General features: G+C 37.7%; 2 protein-coding genes across 2 annotated transcripts in view; one reads left to right on the plus strand and one right to left on the minus strand.

The window, feature by feature from the left end:
• The window catches only part of ADCY5 (adenylate cyclase 5), a 218,148-nt gene extending 216,889 nt beyond the window's left edge, over positions 1-1,259 (plus strand). The window contains 1 exon segment of the mRNA XM_009996221.1: positions 1,131-1,259. Within this exon segment, the coding sequence (XP_009994523.1) occupies positions 1,131-1,259 (129 nt within the window).
• Positions 1,260-8,238: 6,979 nt separating this feature from the next.
• SEC22A (SEC22 vesicle trafficking protein homolog A (S. cerevisiae)) lies at positions 8,239-23,987 on the minus strand. The gene is made up of 7 exons (XM_009996032.1): positions 23,747-23,987; positions 21,427-21,630; positions 20,377-20,540; positions 18,921-19,115; positions 14,299-14,417; positions 12,741-12,806; positions 8,239-8,555 (listed from the first exon to the last, which is right to left on the minus strand). Exons 2-7 carry the CDS (start codon positions 21,606-21,608, stop codon positions 8,355-8,357), a joined length of 927 nt encoding a protein of 308 aa, XP_009994334.1. The 5' UTR covers positions 21,609-21,630; positions 23,747-23,987; the 3' UTR covers positions 8,239-8,354.
• Positions 23,988-26,374: the final 2,387 nt, after the last annotated feature.

The raw sequence follows: 26,374 nt of genomic DNA on the forward strand, positions 1-26,374 counted from the left end.
CTACCTGCAGCTCTGGCTTGTTCTGTTTTCCAAGGGCTTGATTCAGATCCCAGTTTCTGCAATGCAGTTCTCTAGTCACAAAGCCATGTGCTGTGAGGCTAGCAAGGATCCAGGCACCAGTGGGAAGGGGATATAGAACTAGAGAAAAGAGGATGGTTTATGAGGTACATGGAAACTGTCTTGTAATCAAACATCTTGGCTTTCAGACAGGGACCTTTCCAGTGATTTAATTCCACTGTCCTGCTTTCACTGAGCCAATGTCCACAGAAACAGATTGTCATTCCTTGGGAGTACTGAAGGGATGTAAAAAACAAATTAGTGGCGTACCTGATGAAAACCCCAAGGGGGAAGCCATGCTGTTTCTTTCCAATTAAACTGTCAGTTAACTGGATCAATATTTATCCAACACCTTTTAAACTTTACTACAAGATGGTCTGTGAACAATTCTCATTCTAGTTAAGGAAATCAGCTCAGCAATGCTGCAGCACTAGGGAGCCAGAAATGGAACTATTGAATGCCACCTGGAAAAGGGTGAGAAAATAAATATCTCAGGAAATCTGGTCTTTACACTCCTGTTATCCTGTAGCACAAGTGATCATTTTTTTATGGCACCTGCAGAAATGATGTGGATGCTGGCTACATGATTCTATTCAGTTGGTCTTTCTCATTGCCCACTGCCTTCACCATCATAGAACCAAATCTCTGAATGACTCCTTCTAAATTGTATATCCACTTGGTAGTTTCTAAGGTGATTTTGAGGCCTTATAAAATATGCTTAACCTGTTTCCCTATGACTGCTTCACTGATAAAATTAATACATCTGAGTAGACTGAACTGGCAGGTGTGTTTTTAAAAAAATGTGTCTCATTTTTATCTTTTTATCCTGTGACCTCCTTCAAAAATGTGGGTGCTCCCTGTGTGACTTCTGTAGTTACTCACTTTCTACAGGTTGTGATTATCCTGAGACTTGTGCCAACCATTCAGTTAGCGATCACTATGCAGAAGTCGACAGCATTAGAAACAAAACAGTTGATTCTACTTTAATTTTGTCCAGGGATTACTCCAAATGCAACTGAAAAGACTGTGTGGGAGGCACAACAAACACATGCTTATTCTCGTTTATTCTGCAGGTAACCACAGACATGTACCAGGTTTTAGCAGCCAACAACTATCAGCTGGAATATCGAGGGATCATTAAGGTCAAAGGCAAAGGAGAAATGACCACCTACTTTCTAAATAAAGGGCCTCTGATCAGTTAGCACCGATTGCAGCGTCCCTCAAAGATGGAATTTGCATTTCCCAAGATTGTGAATCAGAGAAGTGAAGCAGTGAAGCTGAAAATGCAGCTCAGCTGAAACATCACACCGTGACTCTAGAACTGGTATCAGCAAACTCTTTGGCCACACATCCTGAAAGGCAATTGAAAGAAACCACCGTGGAGTTTGCTCCTGGCTGAGTGCTAAATCGACCAAAGATGTGTACTACAGAGGTCACAGATAAGACATGAATTTGGGATTTTTTAAAAAGGCTGCTACCACAGGATGATATAAGAAGCTATTTAAGTATTTATTGATGCAACACAACATTTACTTGGTTGAAGGAATGTATGATTCACTACAAAGCATTACTCTGGAATGGATTTGCGCTCCCATGTTTCCATCCCATACTGCCAGCTATTTGAAGTGAACCACTGTGCTTTTATTAGCTGTTTTGAATGGGCTTTCAAAAGTGGCACCCACTGTTGCAGCACACAAAAAGGCCTTTTAGAAGGGCACTGGTAATGTTTTAGTGTGAAAAGACATTCTAGCCCCAGCCCCCGCTTTTTCCTTCTTCTACGTGGCTAAATGACTGCTCTTCTGAGTGGGGCTGGCACAGCTGGTGAAGGGGAAGATCAAGATAAAGACAGATGGCTCTACAACCATATTTATTAAGAAGTCTTCTGTGCTCTTCTTTGGTATCTATCAGTTTACATGGGAAAGACTAGCTGTAAACAAGAGACATTTTGTGGGGGGGAACTCCCCTGAAATTTGTTGTGGGGTGTTTTTTTGTATTTTTTATTTTGTAATATTGAAAACATGGAGATCTAACAGATATACCAAATTCTATATTTTGTAAATTATATATAAATTAGAAGGCAGGCTGTGGACACCAAGGTGTGGTGGGAGGTGTATATAACCCATCGACTTTTGTGTAATTTTTTTGTGCATAATACTCTGAACACAGACTTGGCAGTTTTCAGATTATCATTATACAATCAGCCAACAACAAACAGGTAAGTTTCCAGGCTGAATCAGATGCATTTTAAAATAAATATCCAGAAAAATCTACAACCCCAAAGAAGAGGAAAAAAGCAGCCCGGGGTAGTCACCCACTTGTTCCATGCAGCTTTCAGGTGGAGGGTGGCATCCCAACACATGTAAACAGGACCTTTGAGTTTTAGCCACTGAGATGGTATCAGTCAAACACATTGTCAAGAGCTCTAAGCCAATCTTCTAACTAACAGGAGCTCTTATAAGAAGAGGAAAAAAAAAAAAAAAAGCTCATCTGAACTTTTCTTTTAAAAAATCATCATTTTTCAAAGATGGTCTTAGAATCCTGCTGATATGAGAGTTGTCTGATACTGTAACTGCCATTTTACATTACAAGGAACTATGTCCTGCAGCACTGAGTTGACTTTCCTGTAGTTGGCACTTAAACTGAGTCACAGATTTTCAGTTTTCAGAACTGGGTGATCTTCAGAAAAGGTTGTGATGGCAAATGTGTATGTAAGGTGGGCAACCTTGGAGTACAGTGCCATTGATACTGTGTTGGACACCTTTAGCACTAGTGGGGAGTTTATGAATAGTTCACCGTTATCATTTATGTACCTTTTTTAACTATGAAAGAAAAATCCCTTGATATTTTATTAAAAAAAAAAAAAAAAGCTCTATTTTTTATATTCTAGGAAGGGAGAGGTTTTTGATATGAAATTTGGCTAGCACTAAAAATTACTCCAGTTTTTTTGACATTTATTAAAGTTCTTTTCCACTCTTCTCAGGGCAGAATTATTGTAATATTAACAGCTTCATGATTGCACTATGGTGGTGGTGATTTATATTTTTCCTACTCAATAATAAGAATTAAGTGAAAATCCATAGGCCTGTCTTAATTAATTTGCTGTATTGCTAAGCATGACCCGAGCATTAAGCCATTTAAACGCGGGTTTAAATGGCATCGCCCCTTTCCTTCCCCCTTTCACTAGGAAACATCTCAGAAAAGTATAGTATATTGACTTCTGTAAAACTGCCAAGTCTGCCCTTGTACTATACTTTTGCTCCTTTACATCTCTCCTGATTTGCAAAATACTTCAGTTGCATCACGCTCTTATGCTTTTCTCCCCTGCCTCTACCTTCCATCCCTTTCACCCCCTCACTGAGTTTCATTACCTTCATGCCAGCCACTTGATTTTTAGGTTTGCTTTCTGCTTTACAAGTCTTCTTACGTTTTGATTCACCTTATGAAACTGTGTTGTCAATGAAATTTCAAGTCCCCAGTATCTCTAGCTGTGATTGTTGACAGTGTGTCATGATCATTTCAAGGGGTATTCACACACTCTTTACTCTGGATCTTGCAAAAATGGATACAATTATGATTTCCCATGGAAATTTAAATCTATTTAAGTAATTTAACTATATTAAACACTGTTTCACTGGTAAAGTGTCTGTGTTGGGTTTTTTAGCTGCACAGTGAACAGCCCCCAGGGCCTTCCCTGCACCCCCCCTGCCTTGAACTGTGTTCTCAAGAGGGCTGACATCCTCAGTGATTAAAGTAGTGATAGAACTGACTAGCTTTAAAAGTGTTTCCATTCTGTTTAAAAAAAAATAAAATTGTGTGTATTTTGAAAAGTACAAGACCTTTGCCAAAGAATTCCCCGGGTTTCTCCATACTTGTTTTCTCAAGGACACGTGGAAAGACATGGCAGGGCTGGCCACACGTTCTCCATTTTTATAGGTAAAAAAGTAAAAGCTACACATCACTACACCAGTTAACAGAAGCCTGAAGTATAACTGAGAAACAAAAACTCCACCTTTAAACTGACTTTTGTTAGTTCAGGACACAATACACAGGCAGCAAAAAAAAAAAACTGAATTACTTATAATCTGTTTTTTGTTAGGAGGAATTTCACAAGTGTCCCAATAACACAGCTGCACTAAGAAAAAGCCATGAAGTACTTAAAGCATCTGTCTTTAAGAGAGATGGTGAATAACATTTAATACTCCATATATTCTGCTATATAATAATACAAACAGCAATTCCTGACATTCTCTGATATAGGTGGGTTTTGAAAATATACGGAGACAGGCATTCCCAGGGGCAGGAAAGCCAGTGCCCTCCACTGCTGTGCCCTCTCATTTCAATTGCTGTATCATTTGCCCTAAATACATCTTTTTTTCACATCCAGAAAGCATTTGAACATGTTTAGCCTCTTCTCCCCAACACAAAGCTGGCTACACCAGGAAGTGATAGCTTGGGATGCAGCCTGAAAAAGGGTATCTCAGCTGTTTTAAGCTTAAAAAAAACCCAACAATCCTCAGATGCCATTATCACCACCCTGTCTGTCCCAGGTGTTTCAATGGGTTGCCAGAAGGAGCAGGGCAGGGAGCACCAGGACTGAGAACTTACAATTTCAGGCAGGATGGGGGCTGGCAGCAGCAGCCTAAAGCATAAAAACAAAAAGCAGGCTTATATGTTTTAATTTCTGTCCCTGAGCCTGTCCTGCTCTGCCCTGACACTTTGCCTGCCGTGCTGGCAGCACCAGCCCCGGGCACTGGAACCCGGCGGGGTGGGAATCACCCCGGCATCAGCAGGCTCAGAGACAGCGCTGGTGTAGCACAGCCTTGGTTCCACTGGACTTAAAAGCTGCAGAAGAGCTAGAGAGTGTTTCCCCTGTCAGCAGACACATGTAACTAGTGCCATCTGCTGGGAGCAGCTTTGCATTGCCCCTGCCAGGCGCTGCTACCGCTGCTTCGAGTATCACACAAGATGAGGCAGAAAGAGACTTTGCACCTGCAGAAAAATCCCCTTCCACTGCAGGGAGGGGAGCACTGCACAAACTAAAGGCAGCCACTCTACTGATTCTATACAATCAAATGCAACTTACAGATAATACTGATAATAATAATAAAAAAAAACCCACAACCCTACACACCACACAACCACACCATCACCACCACCCTGGAAGTATAGCAGACAGTGATGCAGCAGAACAAGACCCTACCATATACACTGCTGCTGCTCCTTGCTGTCAGGATGCACTTCAAAGATTCCAGAGGAGGCCTCCACATCTAATAGCAAACTTCTTCTCGTGTGGTGCAGCCCAAGTTCCAGCAGGAGCATAAAACAGCTGCACTGTGGCAGACAAATAATGTTATTCTGTTCCTTTACCTGGTCTGTCATTGAGTCCCTTGAATCCCACCAAATCCAGCACAAAGCTTTTGTTTGTTACAAGTGGCCTGCTGTGCTGTGGGGACCATGGCTTCAGTCCTTCCTCTACTGTGGAGAAAAGAGCCACAAAGCTCCTGCTCTCACAGAGCCCCTATGCCTGCTTGTCATCTACCTTTCTCAGGAGTCTGTCTCTGAGGAAGAAATGTTATCCAGGAAATCCAAGACTCTATAAATGCTCCAAGAGGTCTGAACCACTTGTGAATAGCTCTGTAAAGCCAGGATAAAAAACAAGGATGTACCAATTGACAAAAGTGCTTTGTAAAGTTAATTAACAAGTATTTAGATCAGTAAGACTGATGAACCACAATTTTGTTAAGCAAACTGGTACAGACACTGAGATCATTAGTTTTTACCTCCAACTTGGCCCTGTGGGTCATTTCTCATCTCACACAAAATTTTAGCAAGCTCTAACATTATAGTCAAACTAAAGTAAGATTTTTTCAAAAGCCATATTTTAGCACCCTGTAATATCAGGTGATGAACAGTCATGCTCATTAACTTCTCATTGGGAAATGGGATTTTTATCAGTGCTGTAAAAACAAGCAAACAAAGCCCCAACTGTCTTCTATTAGACTGACAGTTGCATTTCTTCATTATACCTGCTAATCAGCAATGTGTTTAACACCAGCATAACCAGAATGAAATAATGGCTCCAGATGCTATGACAAAGGAAGTTTTCATTCCTGAAAAATGCATCTTTAGGAATAGCAGGAAGGGAAAGAGTCTCAGAGAAAAGAACATTCTCTGCCAACATACAAACTGAAGAAATGATGCAACAGCAAATTCTTCATGTGCATAACAGCCTCAGTTAAAAATTAAGCAGTGCCTCAGGCACTGCTTAATAACTTTGCAGTCTATCGATGGAGGTGAACAGATAGGTGTAAAGACTATTCTAGACTTTATAAGAAAGATAAAACCTTTTTTCATACTTGAACAGCTTCATTTTTCAATCATCTTAAATGTTAAAGGACTGTTTTTCACCTTTTCTGGTGTCCAGAGTTCAGAAAGGTGCACTGAATGCTAACACAAGCAAACCTCTCCATGCTGAACAAAGGCTGTTTTCTGTTCATCTGGATTTTTAAACATTGGTGGTGTAAAAATTTCCTAAATTCTTTTATGCTTCCAGCCAGTCCTCCTCTTTTATCTTTTTACCATCTTTTGGATTCCTAAAACAAAAGCAGAGCATGTTCATTAATGCATTCTTCTTCTTTGTCTCAAAGTGGGGAGTGAAGAGAATGAATGACAAAGCACATCAGCACCAACACCGATCTTTAAGGCTCCACACCAAGGTACCTTCAAGGTCAATCTCAGACATCAGTCTGAGAAACACATTATGAAGGATATAACAGATATTGCTCCTGTTCACTTTGGATTACAATTCCATTCCCTAATTCTTTTTTGTTGTATTAATGTACGTTTTTTTTTTACTAATACCACCTATTAAAAAAATGAATTATCTAGCTTCTCTCTTGGTCACAATATGACACAAAATAACTTACTGAAACACATAGCATTTTCATATGAAGTGCCCAAAGACATTTGCCTGGAGCAACACTTCATAATACAGCAAAACTTTGCCACTTCCCAAATCCAAAACCAGAGCACACAGCAACTTCCCTGTCATTAAAGCTTGTTCTTTTCCTTTTCTTTTTTTTTCCTTTTTTCCCCCAGCATTTCAGTGAACCCTTACATTATTCCAGGTCACATACAAAAACCTATCTGCATCAATCTATCTGTACAGTAGAAAACATAACAACTGTCACATAATGTAAAAACCACCACAGATGGTGGTACTATATGGTTGCTATTCTAAGTGTCTGGGGTTTGCTAGTTGATTCAGACATCAGGACTATGCAGTGGTTCTATAAAATACAAGTCTAGATCAAAGAGGTTCTATCCCAGCACAAAAACACCCAACCCACAAAGCCAGAAGAATAAACAAAATCCCTGATCTTTTCTTGTTTAAGCTAATCAGACCAATTTATTATTTTCTTTCACCAGTTGTTTTATCTCAGGTTTGAGCTAATTACTCATCCATTTCTAAAAGCATATAAAAGAAGAACAATCCAACAAGTACAAGTCACTCCATTTACTCACCAAACCATTTCCTTTCAACCTTTCAACCAGAGGAAATGTGCAAAAATCCTGGGTTAAGTGGCAGAACTTTTTGAATAATTACTAAAAAGAAAAGCTGTCCACACAGATCACTTTCAAAGGATAATTAAAAGAAAATAATAAATGAAAAAATGTTGACGTATTTATAGCACTAGACAGAGGGCCACAGGTGCCATAAAGCTGATGCCCTGAAAGACAGTTTCCAGGTTACATTTTAATTAAGAAAACACTCACATATATGTCAATGTTAAACGAAACTTTCCAAAATTTAGTATCTTACATATTCCAAATCTAGTTTGCTAATATGCAATAGCATTATTATTATTATTTATTTAGCCTATCTCCTACTGCCTCACAAAGGCAAACTGATTTTGGAAGTGAAGAGCTTGCATGATACACAGAAGACAGACTCTGTACATTCCTTCCATTAACATACTTTTGAATGAAGCTTTTTTATCCCACCGATCCAATTCCCTGATCTCAGTACCCCTACGTACATTTAACTGCACGGATACGATCCATTTTCCTGCTCTAGTCCCATATTCTTTTGTGTCCTTCTTCAGGGGGGGAAAAAAAAAAAAAAAAGTTTAATTATCAACCGGAAAACGTCCACAGGCATCCTAAAAAAAAAAGACCCACAAAAAAAAATAAAGAAACAAAAAAGCCCCATCCAGTTTCTTCTTCCGGAGAACAGCTTTACATTCCTGAGTGAGTAACAGTTGGAACAAGACTGCCTCTAAATGTTGCAGGACTTGTCAGACATTGTAATCAGGGGACTTTCCCTGTGGTTGTCGCAGTCGAATTTGTAAGGTAGAAAATGCTCCCACAGTCACATGAAAGAAGAGCTGCCACAAGTTGCGCAGTTCGTACAGGTACATGTTGCACAAGCAAATTAACCCAAAAGTCAGGAAGGATTTGGCATTCCTCCAGCCTGTGTAGTATACAAATAGGTAACACTGTCAGGAAGAAAACAGACATCAGATTACCTCATGGAAAATAACTTCCACTCAAAAAACATTATCTGGTCATTTAAAAATTGCAAACCCAAAATAATGGAAATCAAACATGTAAACCTCATCACCTTAGCAGTCATGGAAGGGTGAAAAGCACTTGATATCGTGGAATCATAGAACCAGAGAATCACAGAATGTGTTGGGTTGGAAGGGACCTCTAACGCTCATCTAGTCCAACCCCCCTACAATAAGCAGGGACATCTCCAACTAGAACAGACTGCTCAGAGCCCCATCAAGCCTGACCTTCAATCATAGAATCATAGAATCTTAGGGGCTGGAAGGGACCTCGAGAGATCATCTAGTCCAACCCCCCTGCCAGAGCAGGGTCACCTAGAGTACATCACACAGGAACTCATCCAGGTGCGTTTTGAATGTCTCCAGTGAGGGAGACTCCACAACCTCCCTGGGCAGCCTGTTCCAGTGCTCTGTCACTCTTACAGTAAAAAAATTTTTTCGGATATTCACCTTGAACCTCCTATGCTCCAATTTACACCCATTACCCCTTGTCCTATCACTGGTCATCACTGAGAAAAGCCTAACTCCGTCCCCCTGACACTCACCCCTTACATATTTGTAAACATTGATGAGGTCACCCCTCAGTCTCCTTTTCTCCAAGCTAAAGAGACCCAGCTCTCTCAGCCTTTCCTCATAAGGGAGATGTTCCACTCCCTTGATCATCTTTGTAGCTCTGCGCTGGACTCTTTCAAGCAGTTCCCTGTCCTTCTTGAACTGAGGGGCCCAGAACTGGACACAATATCTCCAGGGACAGGGCCCCCACCACATACGTATCAATGCAAGGTTATATTTGCTTCCATTAAACCCTCTTTGAGAATAATTATCTCATAATAATTGATTACAACCTGCAATAATAAGTGGCTCATTCCTCTGAACGAGACTGGCCATTCTGAGCAGAGCAAATGCAACCTACTTGGGCTGATAGACTTACAGATCACATCTAAAAGAGCAATTAGTTGGTACTAGTATCTCAGCAGTAGAGAATTCAGATATAATTTCCTAGTGCCAACACCTCCACTGACAACATATGAAGTTTAACTGCTTCCAAGATCAAAATAAAGAGTCAGGATATGCTTCATCAAAATTATTAATAAACATGAAGGTTTAAAAAACAAAAGTACTATTTTAAAATGTCACTGAAACATGATGCTGAGTGACTGTGAATTGTACCAAAGTACTGCTTTGAAGGAATTCTGGGGCTTATTTTTGCATTAGTCTACATTTGACATGCTGGAAGATTTGCCATTCACAAAACAAAAGCAGCAGTCAGAAGACCAAAACATTGTGGTTTCAACACCTTGCTATAACAAAAGCACTTAAAAAATTCCTAAGGGCTTTTTTAATCCTATTGAAGGGAAGTGTTAACGTGCCAATTACTAAGCATGCTTTTATGTAGAAGCCTCCTCTGCAACTTCAGAGAAGATTTTTTAATTCTTACTATTATTTATTTATAATAAATATTAAGAAATTACTGAAAGCTCAGCTCCTGACACTTGGCACTTCAGCTACAACAAGAACAGTTATTATTTTTTTCTTCTTCAGGAGAAGCTAGAAACCACAGAGGAACACTAGACATGTCAGCTCTAAACTGGAATAGCCACTTCTCAACTTCCTGGACATAGTATCCGAGCTCCTAATCATAGTTACTTTATCCTGTGAACATTATAGCATTGCTGTTTTGTCAGTGCTGCAATACTCAGTTATAATTTTATAAGAAAAATAGTCCATAAAGCAGAAGTAATTTCAGAGTTTACTTGAAAATGGCATTTCCAAGTGCACAAAAAAAAAAAAATAAAATCCCAAATGCAAAACACTTGGAGCAATTAAAAATCATAGTTTATATTTTAAAGTTGCTAAGAAAGTGCCCTCAAACTTTGATGTCGATACAAAAATGATCCTAAATATTGACAGCATAATCTTGAAATTAAAGGTTTTAGAAAGTACACAGTAGATGCTGATGGGCCATTCCCTTATAATGCTGCTACTTTTCTCCTTAGACAATCTAAAAATACCCAGATTGCATATTGCATGTGAAAATGTAAAGGAAACACTTATTTCACACAGAATTGTCACGGTTGGAAAAGACCTGTAAGATCACCAAGTCCAATCATCCACCCAGGGTAGGAGGGGAACCACAAAACCACAACCACACACCCCACCAAGCTAACAACCTACAACCCCGAAATCCCCCCCATACCCACCTGAGCATGCCCTGAAGTGCCATGTATTTCTTGCATACCTCCCAGGATGGTAACTCCACTCTCTGGGCAGCCCGTTCCAGTGCCTATTCTTCCTAATATCCAGCCTAAACCTCCCCTGGCACAACTTCAGGCCACTTCCTCTAGTCCAGTTTGATACATATAGTAGATAAATGCCTCTAGCCTTAACTGGCCACTCAATACATATTACACATATTACAACACTTCAAAAAGTAGCCGATGATTTTCTTCAGGCTGTTTACTCTCACTTGTATTCTTGGTATTAAGAGCTAGGCTGTGAAGATGCTAATTTTGGTCCAAAGAGCTTAATTTCAAATGCAAAAAGCACTGGCAGTGAAGCTCTTCAGTTTATGTGTTTATTGGCTCCTAATGATCATGCCCAAACTACATTCTTCATCACTGCACGCTGAATGTTAGTGAGCATAAAACATTCTGCTCCATTTATGTCCCATTTTTTGCCTGCACACCTCATTTACAAACATTTTCTTGGAAACAAGAAACACACTGCTACATTGTTATTAACTGAACACAGGAATACAACATTATGGAAGCCCTGTGAGTGAATGACAATGAAATGTGTTGTCATGCAATATATAGAATTAATCTCCCAACCTCATAAATGGGTAGAAGAATATCAGAACCTGACTGCCAACCCTCTTCAGTTCTCAAAAAGGACCAATCACACATCATACAAATAACAGTAGAAGGTATGGAACAAAGAGCCTCGACAGATAACTTTTGAATATTAAGAAAAAGCCTATGTTCTGAGGTGCATGGATTCCTTAAAATAGATCTATTCAAGTCAGACAGTGGGAGAAAGATGCCTGTCCTTATGTCTCAATGCACAGACATGAACACTTTATAAAATATTAGGTTTCTAATTTGGTAGAGGAGGAAAGATTGTGTATTTTTCACACAAAGAACGGAGGAGCTCCACGTTATCCAATATGGAACAGATTGTTGGCATGGAAAACCAACACCAATCTGAAAATTTATTTCAGGCAGAAGCTGATGAAAAGTCAACAAGTGGTAAAGGACACATGTTGTACTGTGACATTTTGCTAGAGACACAGAGAATGAAGGCTACAGGTAACCCGGATAAAATGCAGGCTAATGAAAGGCTGATATAAAAGAAAAATACTGAGATATTTTATTGTACAGTCTGACACTGTGCTGAACACTGGCAAACAAAAGCAGGTAGAAATTGCTTACTCCACTCCACAGGCAAAATATTAGGTCACAAGAATTGTAATAATAGCATTTGAGTGTGACAGAAGTGACAGTCACAGCTAAACGCAACAGCAGTGTCACTGAGTGACAAATGCCAATGGGCACCTGAACACCTTGCTACAAACTACGTAGGAAAATCAAATACAGAGGCAGAAATGGAAAACCTACAGATCTGAAATGCAACGTGAAACATCTGACAAGAAAAGGAAAACATGGTGGAAAGTGGCCAAAAGCTTTGAGAAGAAAAAAGATGCATAATCATGTACAAAATGTTCTGGGGTGTGCCTAGGTATTACTATGTTTACTTCAAATCTTCCCACAAGAAAGCAGTAAGGTATTTGTTCACATTTTTAGACTTACTTGAAACTATTACTGTAAGGAAATTATGTAACGTCCATGCAACTTTAGAGATAAATTCTAAGCTCCAGACAGAAAAGTCTATCAAATCTCTAAATCAACTAACTGGAGAAAAATTCCAGCAAACAGAAGCTCTTTGCATTCATCCTCTGTAAGACAGTTTATGATGAATGAAATAACACAGACCAGAAATTATTTTTATAATCACTCTATTCAAGTATCAGTGACATTTGAGAAAACATTACATTTATGCATGATTGAGTGATGTTTGCAAATTCTAGTGAATTACAGAAGCAGAAGAACATACCTGGTACAAGCAAGCTGCTGTTCCAAGAAAAAATGCAATAACATAGCTGAAATCTTCACCTTCATTCTGTTAAAATAAAACAAAAAAGCATGTTTTACAGTGTTTCAGTGAAATACCAGATCACAGAATCATAAAATCATAGAATGGTTAAGGTTGGAAGGGACCTTAGAGATCCTAAGGGTATTCATTATTGTATGTTAAAACAGTCTCACACACAGATTTAAAGTAATTATTATCCTATGCTAAACCAAAGGAGTTAGCACGAATCACTGCTTACTTACATGTCTGAAAAAATCCACTGTGATCTGGAATCTGACCAAAATGTTTAGTCAAAACAGACAATTAATATTGAGATTTTCAAAGGCCTTAAAGGCAGTCCAGCTGTAACACTGGACACTTACCTTTTCCAGATGCCTTTGAAAATTCACATCTAAACACTGGTAACTACCTTTAATACCAACTTTGTACAGTCATGCCTCTCTCCAGCTTCACAAAACAGAAACGAGATAAAAGGAAAAGACACCAATTGGCCACCAGGGTGTGGTAAAATTCTACACTTGAGATTAGAGTCAGCAGCTGTGCACTTATTGCAGTGAGCACAAACAAAAGCACATGAATTTATCAGAGAGAGATTATTGGAAAATTCAGTTTTCTTGAAAGAAAAGATGGACAAAATTACTTGTAAGTAATCTTTTCACTATGTGTTTGAAAAACAAACCAAAACAAATTCCTCCTAACTACCTCAAGCAGGCAAAAGTTTCTATAGAGCTGAGCAGAATAAATTCACATGCTCAGCAATTATTCTAACAAGCATCTGCAACAGTCAAAGACTTTCCCAGAAAAAAAAAATGGGGACCCATGCAAAGGTACTTCCTTGAAAGCCGATTTCATTTTGAGAAGGTGGGCCATTCAGAACTACAACTTGTTTCTGCTCAGAGCATGTTCAGGGTGAAGCATTTTCATCTACAGTGTTAACTAGGGAAGTTTCTGTGTCTGTATAAAAAACTCACCTATTTGGTGCTTTAAACTCCTAAACCACACAGGAGAAACAAGTATCCTACTTAAAAAGGTTTACTCAAAACAAGCAAAAATTAAAAAATGTTTTGAAGGAACAACTTTACAAAACTTGTTTGAAGATCTCTATTCTGTGAACTTTAAAAAAAAAAAAAAAAGGCAGTTTTTCATGGCTGTTCGTCCTTTTTATAAAGTGTTTTTAAATAACATCTATTAAAATTAAACATCTCATATCCTGCCATAAATTTAGAAAAACAGAACATTACGTTCATATCCTCACTGCTATCAAGGTACCTAGTGAAGGAGTCGGCCACCCATCTTCTACTGCTTTTGAAACCCACAGCCTCAAGGAATGATTTATCACACTCAGGAAGCATGCAAGGATCACAAACAATATTGTTTCCTAAACAGAGGTCTGACCTCACAAACATTACTTCTGAAAATAAAACTGGCAAGATTTCATTTCTGTAACAAGCATCTTCTAAGGTTATATTATGATTGGTATGATGCATAACTCCCAGACTCAAATAAACATGTACAATACCTGGAGAAGACTTTCTATAGCATGAAAGCCACGAATTAAATTCAAAGCCCCACACAGCAGACTAAGTACAAATGAGACAATCCCTGGCAGAGTCACAGCTTCTAGACGCTGATGAGGAGCTGCAAAACAAAAGGTCAAAAGAAGATACCAAAGGTCAAAGCAACGTCTTTAGAAATTTAGTAAAATAGTAGTCTCATTTTTCAGTGGCTTCTAGCTCAAGAAGAGAACACTGAAGCAAACCACAAAATGTCAATCTTTTTTTCTGAAAAGGAGAAACATTTTTAATATTTCAACACAAGGTTGAACAAAAACTACATCTGCCTTCAATTCACATTTATAATTGTCTTATTATATTTTGTCATTAACTCAATACATTCAGTTAATTCAGTATGGTCCTGAAAGCTGCTCAAACACGCCAGGAAATCGATGGCAAATGATGTATTTGCTAGTGAAATTTGTCTACAATTGGTAGCCAGCTACCTCCACTCTTCTTAAACACCATTGCATTAGCAGAGCCACTGAGCTTGCATTGAGCAGAGCCATTAACTTGTTTGCTGAGCAGAACACTATGAGGCAAAGCTATTACAGTCCCCTAGCTTAAAAAATACATCCAGTGAGTGGTATCAAAGACACAAAGAAAAAGACAGCTCTGAAACTGAGCTAGTATCTATCTTAAAAACTTACACAGCCCTTCCAGACAGTGCTTAGAAGTCTCTTAGAAAACATTAAAATTAAAACACTTCCTTTCCATGCACACCAACTATTTTAGGCCTCATTAGGGTCACGGGCACATAACAGTTGTGTATGTTCCTCAGTAGTGTCCCTTTCCATAAAGGAAAGCAAGTATGAAAAAACAATGCAAAACTCTTACAGTCTAGGCAACACTGGGAAAACAACAGGACTACTGAGCCATACTTAAATCATTCTGTACAAATCAGCGAAGTGTAAAGATGTGAACAATATGGTTAATGAACTGTAACATTAATAGAAAGAAGGGTGTCACTCCTGGTTGTTTGCATTGCACAGATCCAGGAAAAAAGCTTTCCAAACAATATATCAAGCTACAGAACCTAAAGGAAAAACTGCAAAATTACAAAAGCTATTTCACACTGATAAGCAGACAGGGCTGTCTAATTACAAGTGTGTTGTAACTCAAAAATAAAACACAAAATTAGTTCAGTTAGTGCATTTGTGCTGAATTTAATAGCATAATTAGTATTTTTTATTCTTCTTTAAACAATAGCATAGCCCATGTTAACTTTCAGAGTTTACTGCTTTTCTAACCACAGTTCATATTTGTGGAATACTACCAGCAATCACTCGGTTCAGGTTACAGGTGTTATTTGCATTCCAAACAATTCTCATACTGGTTGGTTTGGTCTGGGTTTTTTTTTTAAACCATCTCATCTAGAGAGTGGCAAAAAGCTGAAGGTATGTGTGACTGCATTTAGGCAAAAGTCATTGCATTTCATTAACTGGTGGATAAAATTAGTTCACTGCTCTCCGTTGCACAGCTCTCCAGAAAAATCTTTTTCCCATATAACAGGGTAACTGTAAAACATTATGTGTTAAAAATGGTATTTAAAACACCTCTTTAAGAACCATGGGGGAAAAAGTAGAGAGTCTCACCAGCTAAATCAAGACAGTCTATGAAGGATCATAAAATAGAAACTTTTCACTCTTACTAAAATATGCAATAAAATCCAAAAACTTTAAAGGACACTGCATACTGCTACTGATGTCATTAAGCTCCTCAGTCTTAATAAATCAACAATAGTCAAAATGCCATATCAAAAATTCTCTAACACAAGCTAAGGCTCAAATGAATCTCAAACATTGAACTGAAAAATTGCAATTCCAATATAAAAAAAAAAAAAAAAAAAAAAATCAGGAAAAGTTGCACGTTAGAAACTGCACTACTTGTAAGGATGCTTATTTTAAAATAACAAGTAAATAGATCTAGTACACTGTCAGGCAAAACTTAACTTTTATTTCAGAACTGGTTTTTGGTTGAGAAAAAGCTCAGAAAAGAGCAGATTCATCTTAACCAAATAAATACCTAAAGCATCACACATCAGCATGCTGTCACTGTATTTCTAATGCTTCTCAACACCTACACTCACTTTTAAAGCAATATTCTATCCCTCATCTGCACACTTCTGCTTCTCATGCTCTAATAATTACCCCTGCTCCTCATTACACTCCACAACTTTTGCTAAAGCTGGTATTTTGCTATGGAGCTGCTATTTTCAATTAATGCAAGAGGCGTAGACACTAGACCTTGGGTACACATTGAATTGCAAGTACAAACAAGTAGCAGACGAAATTCATCAGCACAGCCAAAAGTAACAAATTTTGTTATTCTGTGTAATAAAAAAGATTTGAATCTACCTAACTCCCTACCTCTGCATGCTCTCCAACTGGATTTAACATACTTAATTCACTTACAGTAAGCCACATTTTCAACAGGACAGCATATTCAGGAAATGACACTGGGCAAACCGTATCTTTTTGTGTGAGTCATGATTCTATGTGAGAATTTGTCCTTAGAGCAAAGGAGAAACTGTGAAGTCTAGTCAACTGACTGGGTAGCAAACATCCAGAGAAAGTTCTTTTCAAGGGTAGAGAGAAGGAATGAATGCAAAGAATTAATAGAACTATTAGCAGACATGCTAAAAGACACTGTTATGGAATAGCATCTAAAATGTGAGGAGCTGAAGAAGGAGCAAAATGCAAACCTCTCATAATGTACAGCCCTTTGACGGTGAGTTTCTACAGCAATTCAGTGAAGGAAGTGCATAACTCCATAGAGAGATCTATGGAATTCAGAGGAAGAAGTTAAAAGTAACTGAAAGAGGGAAAAATAACAGAAGAAAGTCAAAACAGAATGAAGACAGCAGAATGAAAAGAAGACAGCAGAATGAAAAGACAAAAGAATGAAGACAACAGAACTGCTTCTGTAAGACAAGTTGCAGACAGGTAGGAGATCATCTGCCAATTATTGTTTAATTTTACTTTACAAAAAGAAAGTGGTCCTTATGCATTTTAATTTAGGCCGACATGATCTTATGACACCTCCTGTCCCACTACATGCAAAACTTGAAAAATACAGCCAATTTTGACACAGGCAAAATTTCCTCATGCTAATTGTTTTCTCTTTCCCAGTGCAGGTAGTTTGAATACAGACAATTTTAAGAGTTAACCAGTGCCACCATAACCTTTTCCACAAGCCAGGACTGCACTGGAACATTAAAAAAGTAAGAACAATATCAGCACCAAAAGTAGTCAAAGAATGGTATCATAGCATATACCTTTAAAAGCAGGACGCACATACAAGCAGTAGATTAATAAATTACATATGGTGCTGTTTCAAAGAGTCCACTTACCTAAACAGTTTAAGTATCTTCACACATTTCCTTTACTAATTTTCCAGAATCTTTCTCTAAAACTGTTAAATTGTAAATGCTGAGATGGCAAGCTATTTCTACCCTGCCTCACAGCATCTAAAAATCTCAGGATCAGGATGCCATGCCTATTTTATTTGCTCTTCATTTTCAGCAGAAAGTAGTTTTCAGTCTTCTAAAGGAAACTTCTCAAGTAAGTAATCAGGATAATATTCTGGCAATGCTCTATTAAAATACAGGTAACTGCACAGAATTAAGCTGATCTCTTGTATTACAGAACTTCAGGGAGTGTTTAGCTTTATGACTGCAGTTTTCACCCTGAGGCACTGTAAAGTGTATGTCTGCCCAGGATAACTAGCATTACAGACACAGGTATTCTTTGGGAAAAAGGGAAGATACTAAACAATTAAAATAAACCCTTCATCCTATTAATGCTTTTGTTTCATTAAACTTGAAGACTGATATCAGATTATGTCAGTTTCATGTGTGGATTCCATGTATTGCTGCAAGGATCTGGAAAGTTTTAAGCCTTCTTTCCATCTAGGAAACATCTACAGGTGAGCCTCCAACAGATTCAGAGCACACACTTCACAGCACAAACCTTTAATTCAGTTCAACCACACAACTCCTTTTTTACCTCCTATATAAAATTAATTGAAGCATTAAAAATTACCAAATACTTAAAGAGTGTGCCAAGAACACACAAAATTGCCATTATTGACATAATACACAAGGTATTTATTTCAGAGAGGAGGTCTTTTAGCCAGCTTTTTGGATTTTCACTGTCACAGATGCTTCCTAAAGGGATGCTTGTCCCTCCAGCTGCTGTAACACAAGGCTCTTTGTTTATGTCATCATTGGGTCTTACGGGGCAGAAATAATACAATTTTTCATAAATCTTGAAAGGTCAGAAAACGTAAGATCATCCTGTTAAATGCTTATCTTATTTTGCTTATTTTCATGTAGACTTTTTTCCTTCAATGAGGCAGTCCACTGAACAGACTATTTTCTTTCTAAGTGCCTTGGGAAGATAAGCACTTAGAGCAGAGAATGAAATAGACACCTAAGCTGAAAACACATGTTATCATGTCAGCTTTATGCTTTAAAAACATCACAGTGGAAGCAGCTTTTTTTAAATAAAAGAATACAACAATAGATTTATTCTACTGTCCTACATCTGTGCATTTAAGGATTGAAAATCAAAAGTCTGAAACTTACCTGCAGATATCTTACCAGTACCCTTATATTCTGCCCCAGATAAATGTGCAAATCCATTAGCTGAACCAAGCTCTGACATGGAAATTTGATAAGGTGGTCTCAGTTTGATTTCTGTCTGCATGTCAGCCAGATTCATCTTTGTTGACAAAGAGCGTGTGTTGTTGTACCTCTGTTTGGTCCTCTGAATGAAATCATCTGTGTAAAATTTAAAATAAAGAGATATATCCTTATGGATTGTTGATAATTAAATAATCCAAGACCAGGCAGCTTTATGTACTGCACACTTTACAAATTCAAATATATTGTTTGAAATGCTTGCATTTACCTTGTAATTTCTAATACTATTTCTGTTTTGTAACTAATATATCATGGGCTCTTTAATTCTGCAGTAAAAAAATTAAGCTCTGGAAATCTAATTACTTAATAACTCTGAATAAATTAATGACTTTTGACTGCATGAGACTGAATGCATTGCTAATGCAATGGATTTACTGCACTTACTCCAGCTTTTCCATTAGTTTAGTAATTATCCCCATAAAAAATTAACTTCTGCGTTCAAGTACAAACTTACTTTAGTATGAAATATGCCTGCAAAATATTCAGGCAGAAAACACAAATACCATGTTATACAGATAGAAAGACTGTAATAGAGCTACATTCTGACTTAGTAACTAGTAAAACAAAGAAAGTGTAGGTAAAAAAACCAAACAAAAACAAACAAAAAATAGTGTTCATAGAAATCTTCATAAGGAAGACAAAGTTACATAACTGTTAAAAATGGACTGAGTGAATTAGACAGGAATTAACCACTGAAGAATTTTTCCCCATATTTCTAAAACTGCAGCTCTTTTTGCTCTAATGTGTTTTACAAGAATATTTAAAATAATGACTAACCCTCTAGTATTAAAGCAACAGAATGAATGGAATCCATAACAGCTGTTACCTGGTATATGTGAGATTAGTTGTATTTGGAGCTTGCATGACAGAAGATGAAATGCTTCACTATATCATAAAACAATGTATCATCTCTCCCCTTTCATGTAGTGAACAAAAATCACAGCATAGCTAAGAGCAAATATGGAATTGCAATCTTTTACTTCAGAAATTTATGGCTCAGTGCCTTCACAGGTTAAGTATTTCAACAAGTATGAAGTCAAGCAACTCCTAGTATTAACTAGAAGATGAACTCCAGACTTGGACACATTAACCCAAAACCTACTGGAGTAACAGAAAGATTATAAACAAGTTTGGGTACAACTCCAGCAGCCTGATTTAATGCCCACAGAAATATTTCTTCAATGACTCTAATGGGAGTTAAATCAGATTCTAAATCCACCTGAAATAGAGCTATAAACTGCCTTGGACATTTTTGTTTTATGTGCATTAACCCGCACATCTATTTCAATACTCATTTGTCTCAGTGCGAGAACAAAGGAAAGAAAAGTGAGATCCTTACCAAACTCTATAAAACAGTACGGTCTGACAGCAGTGTTTGTCTTCATCATATTGTAGGTAGTGATGAACTCTTTCTGAACCTCATCCAGGAAGCAGAAAGACAGGACACTGGGATAATTTTCAGTGCACAACATCATATAGCTTACCCCCAGAGAACTGATAAAGCTGTAATTGAGACAATAAATTAAAAATTTCCAATTTAAATCCAGGTAATTCACTGCTTCACTAGTCTGATCTCATATTTTATAATCAGAAATGCTAAAACTGCCCTGGGGTAAAAAAGGAATTAATGCTCACTGAAAAGCCCAATGCTATTCTAGAAGAAGAACTATTTACTTTTTACTTTTAGGCAGTGTTTTACATTAACATCATGTTGCACTATCATTTCAGAAGCTGTGTTACACACGTTATGTATGTATGTATATGTAAGATGTGTGGAACATGGAACCTAACACAAAGCTTCTGGGGTACAGAAACAGCAGGCTTGTTTCATCATTGCTTTCTGTTCATCTCAAATGTGGAATATGTGCTATGGTGAATCCCAGAAATGCAAGTAACTTCTCTCAGGCGTGAAGGGGGGGTCAGTTGGGTCTTTCTAAACTAAGTGAGGAAATAAAACTGTTTTATAGAACAAGGGATTCATCATTCTCCAAAGATAGCTGCGAGGATGACCAGAGATGGCAAATATGAAATTAGAAAGGTAGAGTTTTCAATATGTGTATCCCTATGGCATTTGGGCACTTCATTAAGTAGAGATCACACCCTTCTGACATTTTAACTTCTTCAAAACACTGGTAAATAAATAACACTGTTAAACACAATCAAAGGCAAAAGTAATAAATTATTTTGATTGAACTTTACATCTCATTCTGAAAAGTTTCTTTTAAGCTGATAAGTTCACAAGCTAACTACACCTGAGATTTAAGGAAAAAAAAAAGACTGGAAAAATTTAGTCCCTGCTGGCCCTAATGGTAAGAAATGCTGAAAACTCATACTTTTAAAAGTTGTGTAAACTTAAAAGAGAAGACAAATTAACATTAGTTGAACTTACTTTATGTTATACTGCCCAGTTTTCAGCGTACATCTATCAGGAAGCTGAGAAAGTTTCTTTGAGAGCATTTTAAAATATTTTCTACATTCTTGCATTCCCGTGCTCTGATCATAGTCAGTAGATGCAGACAGTGGGAGTCCATCCCTCACACGGACTACAGAGGCAGATAAAATCATAGACATTGCCAATAGATCTAACAACCACCTACAATAAAACACAAATCAGAAGGAATCAGAATTAAGATGAAAGCAAAAACAATGGAGTCAACTGTGATTAACCAAATTTCCCAAGCTGTATAGTGTGCTCAAGCTTCAAATGGGGCACAGGGAGGATTTTCTACTGTAACTCAGATTAGAGTCCTAACTGAATAGAACCTATTACTCTACATGAACCACAAAGCAGCAGCACATCTAATGTCAACGTTTTCAAATACTTTTATGTGAACTGCCACAAATCCTCACCTAGAGATACCTGTGGAGACTGAAACAGTATTACTTAGCTTTGGAACTTTCATCCTTCAAGCTGTGAGTCTTCTTATTTAGAAACAACAATTATAGTCTATACAAACAAGAATATATACTGTAGAGATACGCCAGATGGAAAAGTCTTGATTAAGCAATTATATTAATGTGCTTTCATGAAACTGTGCTGCCAGGTATGTGGTGAAGTACCCTGACAGACAGAAATTTACACAACTTACTATCAAATATGAAATCAAGGAATCAGGACAGCAAGAAATTTAATCCACCACTTCCAGCTTGCAACAGAATTTCTTAAACATTCAATGTGTTTTTTTCTTATCTGGGTCTCCATTTTCTTTAGACCTGAAAAATGCATCTATTTGTATTACACAAATCCCAAGCAGGCTGAAATGGTGCTTGCAAAGCCTACATGCTTTTAATGTATTTAATTTTCAAAGCATATTAATTAAAGCTTTGTGGAATACAGTCACTTCGAAAAGTTGTGTATTTAAACATTTCTTCATCAAGGAGAAAAATTATAGCAGGCAGTTAACAGTATAAACACATAGCCTGCAGACAGTCTTCAAGACTGAAGACACATTTTTAAAACCCTCAAGTTCTTCAAACCTTATGTTAAATCAAAACATTTAAAAGTTTGGCAAGACAGGCATTAAAAGAAGGATTACTGATCTAAGCATCACTACACACATTTGTCCTCATCCAAGTGGGCGAACTGCTAGAATTTATATGAAGCCAAAAGCAAACACTTCCTCAACTCTTAACACTGCTCTGATGACTCCTACCATATACTACACCTATCACTTATGAGACTATGAAGAAAATAGATTTTGCCTCCCTCAGACGATGCTACTGAAGTTCAATACAGTCACAAACTGCAAAAGAAAACAGATTTCTGAATACAGCTGAAATATGCTTTTGTCTGCATTATTGACATGTTTACAGCACCTTTCAAACTATGACATTAAAGGGTATTTTACAAGCCTTAGCAACCAAAGGACTGTATTTTGGAAAGTCAGGAATCCAGATTTTCCCAAAATAGTACTGTCTCTTCACAAAAGCGAGGAAATAGCTATTTTTCCCTGAACTCTCACCTCCCCTATTTCCCACTACCCAAAGGCTGTATTACTCATCGGAATACTTACTGGATAATAATCAACATTCATGTTTTTCAAGTGTATTTATTATTCAGAGAGAAAGAGGCATATAATAATGAAAACACTGGACATGTGCTGTAATTTTCAATTTAAGAAATTCAGTTTCATCAGCAAACTTCAATCTGGTTTGATTTGCATCAGATAAACAAATTCCAAATTAATACTCTTCTGATTTTACTTGCATAGCACACCAGACTTTCACCAAAGTCTTAACAGCAGAAGTCACTCTTGCCTGTCGTCTACTGAAGACCTCTGGGGCTTTCAGCAGGTATGTTTGCTATTTCAGCACTTCACTACATGATTCCCTAATGTACAAAGTGCTTCAATCAGCTGGACACAAAAACAGAAAACAAAACCAAGTGAAGCCTTCTAGAATTAAGCCTGTCGTTCTAGAAACTTTTAACAATCTCTGTTTGAGCTCATGCATGTGCTCCCAGCAGGACAATTTGCATGGAATGCACAGGGTACCTGTTCTCTTAACTATGCTGATAACCATGTACCAATGTCAGCAGCTCAAGAGCACGACAACTATGCAGAGGAGCTTTAAATTGTAACAGTTCTCTGACAGTAAGCACCTTTACTTCTTGGAACTCAATCTTGAAAGGGACTTCTGGGAGCTGTATCAATATAAACACAAGAACAATGATGTGACAGCTGAGTTTAAAATTCCCCTCATTAACTTACTTGCACAAAATGTAATTTCCTGGATCTGCATTTCCTCTGATGAAAGATATAACTTCATTAGCACTTAATGTACAGAAAGGAACACAGCTCCATGTCCTGTTTTAGGAAAAGGTAATGAATTGGACAGCACTGCAGGAGAAACTCAGAATCTTGTAGCCAGCTCTCAGAAGGAAAAATACTGTTCTGTTGACTTTTTAGTTGATCTCGATGCTTAAAGTTCATGTTGAGCTATCTGATGGGACAAGAACAAACAGAAAAAAGTTAATAAATGTACTCACTGGGTAATAATATTAAGCTCTTTTTGTAAGGGTACTGGAAAGGCCCAAACACACCCCAGGGTGATTTCTCAAGAGGTAATGAAATAAAAAGAACACTAGGATAAAAGAAACATTAAACTGTCTCTGTGTTCTTTTAGTGAAGTTCAGGAATTCCTATCACTTCAGTCATTTAAGATGGGAAAATATGTACTTGTCTGCATAGTACATGAGTAACTCAGAATAACACAACCTTTGATTCTGAATCCCATCATTCCTCTCATACATTAAGTTTAAACAATCTATAATCTCCTCTGAGCACTTCAGGAACATAATACAGAACAACCACAGCTGTATTGCCAAGGCATAAAATTTTCAATATTCAATCTAACAATAGTTGCTTTACTCCAAACTGATCTAGCAGGAGGTGTCCCTGCCCTTCCAAGGGGGTTGGAACCAGATGATCTTTAAGGTCCTTTCCAACTCAAATCATTCTATAATTCTATGATTCTAAAACTAACAAAAAATAATACAAATATCACTGACAACAGCATGTATGCATGGACAATGAGCAAAGAAAAGGATGAAGATCTCTTTACAGGTATTCTTTCAATTTTTATGTCTATTCTATATGTAAATAAATATTTTCATAAATCTAGAAAAAACATGGTTACTTTCTTTCTTCAAGACTCCTACTTATACGTAGGAAAAATAGGCTCTCTAACAGAAGATAGGCCTCCACTAAAACCTGTCAGTTCTCTTAAAGTACTCTGAAATCACACAAGTTAAAAACTGTGTTTAGATGTACAGGCATAAGGCTGCCAGTCAGCCAGGTTTTGTTATCAGCATCTGAAAAATCCATCCAATTAAAATATGTATTTTTTTTTCCTCAGCTTCCTATCAGTGGAATCAGAAAGCTATCTAAAAAATGAAACTAACAGAATAAAATCACTTCGGCTGAAAGATCACATGTGTGCAATGTGCCATGTACAATACTTAAACTGTAACAGAACTTTAAGCCTTACTTGAAAATGTATTAATATGGAAAAAAAGTTTACTAAATCATCAAAATGAAACAGGTACTTCATGTAGGTCTCAAAACTGTAAGTCTCTACGGAAGGAGCCAAGCGGCAAATTTCACATAAACTTATATAGGTAGAGATGGAAGAAAGAACATTAAAGATACAGTGGTTTTAGTTCTATTTTAAAATGTCTTTTTAAAACAGCTATTTAAAACTGCAAAAAGTAATTCACCATACCATTACAAATCTCGTAAGTTTTCCTCCAAAGATTTGGTATCTATCAAACACCGGAAGATGACAGAAAACTGCACTTCCACTGTGAAAAGTCTATAAATCCATTACAGGCAGCCAGAAATGGACACTGGGGTCACTGTCTCATTCTGTGCCAGAACCGAGGAGTATTAAACCCAACCAGCAGGTGTTAGGCTCATGGATACCAGAGATGGTTCTTCCCAAAGCACGGTTAACAAGTGGAACTCCTCATCACAAGATGTTGTCAATGCTAAAGCAGTACACAAATTCAAGTGGCAAATGGAAAAGTTTACAGAAAAATTCCAAGGATTGTTAAAGCTAAAACACTACCCTTTGCTAAGGAAGACTCTGACCCCCCAAACAAGGACCAACAGGGAGAGTTCACCATGATGCATCACTCCATGCTTCCGCGATTCTTACATTTCCCTGCATGTACCTACTCCTGGCCCATCCTTATTGATTTCCCCTTACACGACACTTTACAGCCCCCCCTGCAAAAGGAGGGCTGGGAGAACTCATGGAAAAGAGGAACACGGAGAAAGTTGACCACAGGCAGGGAAAAGTCAACTGAAATGCCCATTCCTCTATTACTCCACTCTTCCAAAAACTGTCCGATCTACCACAGTGCTTTCACATATAGGAATTTTCATATATCGCTTCAGTTTTAGTTCCTCCCACAAGGTGACAGAAACCAAAGCCTGTTTCACTCTACATACTTTTTTTCAAGAGAGATTCAATTATCACTTTATTTGTGTGTTGTAACAATATTTGATCCCAAGACAGAATCTAGAAGAGTCCCAGGCAGCGGCATATGTTCCAGTCTTTTGTAATGAACTGGTCCTTCAACTCATGATCTGACAGTAGTTGTTTTGTATGTGACATCTTCTCATAACTTTTTTTACAAGTAAGTGTTTGGAAGTGACCTGTGAATATGGTCTGCTCAGGATACTTCCATTTTTTTAAAACAATCCATTTTCACAGAAACTAGGAGATTCTAAGTAGATCTCATGAAAAGCCTACCCTCTAGCACCTGCTGGCCTTCTTGCCAGAGTATCAGCCTCTCATGATAACCTTCCATAAAATACAACGTTGGGAAGCAG

Source organism: Chaetura pelagica, unplaced genomic scaffold, assembly GCF_000747805.2.
Source record: "Chaetura pelagica isolate M959 unplaced genomic scaffold, ChaPel_1.0 scaffold3, whole genome shotgun sequence".
Taxonomy (NCBI): Eukaryota; Metazoa; Chordata; class Aves; order Apodiformes; family Apodidae; genus Chaetura; species Chaetura pelagica.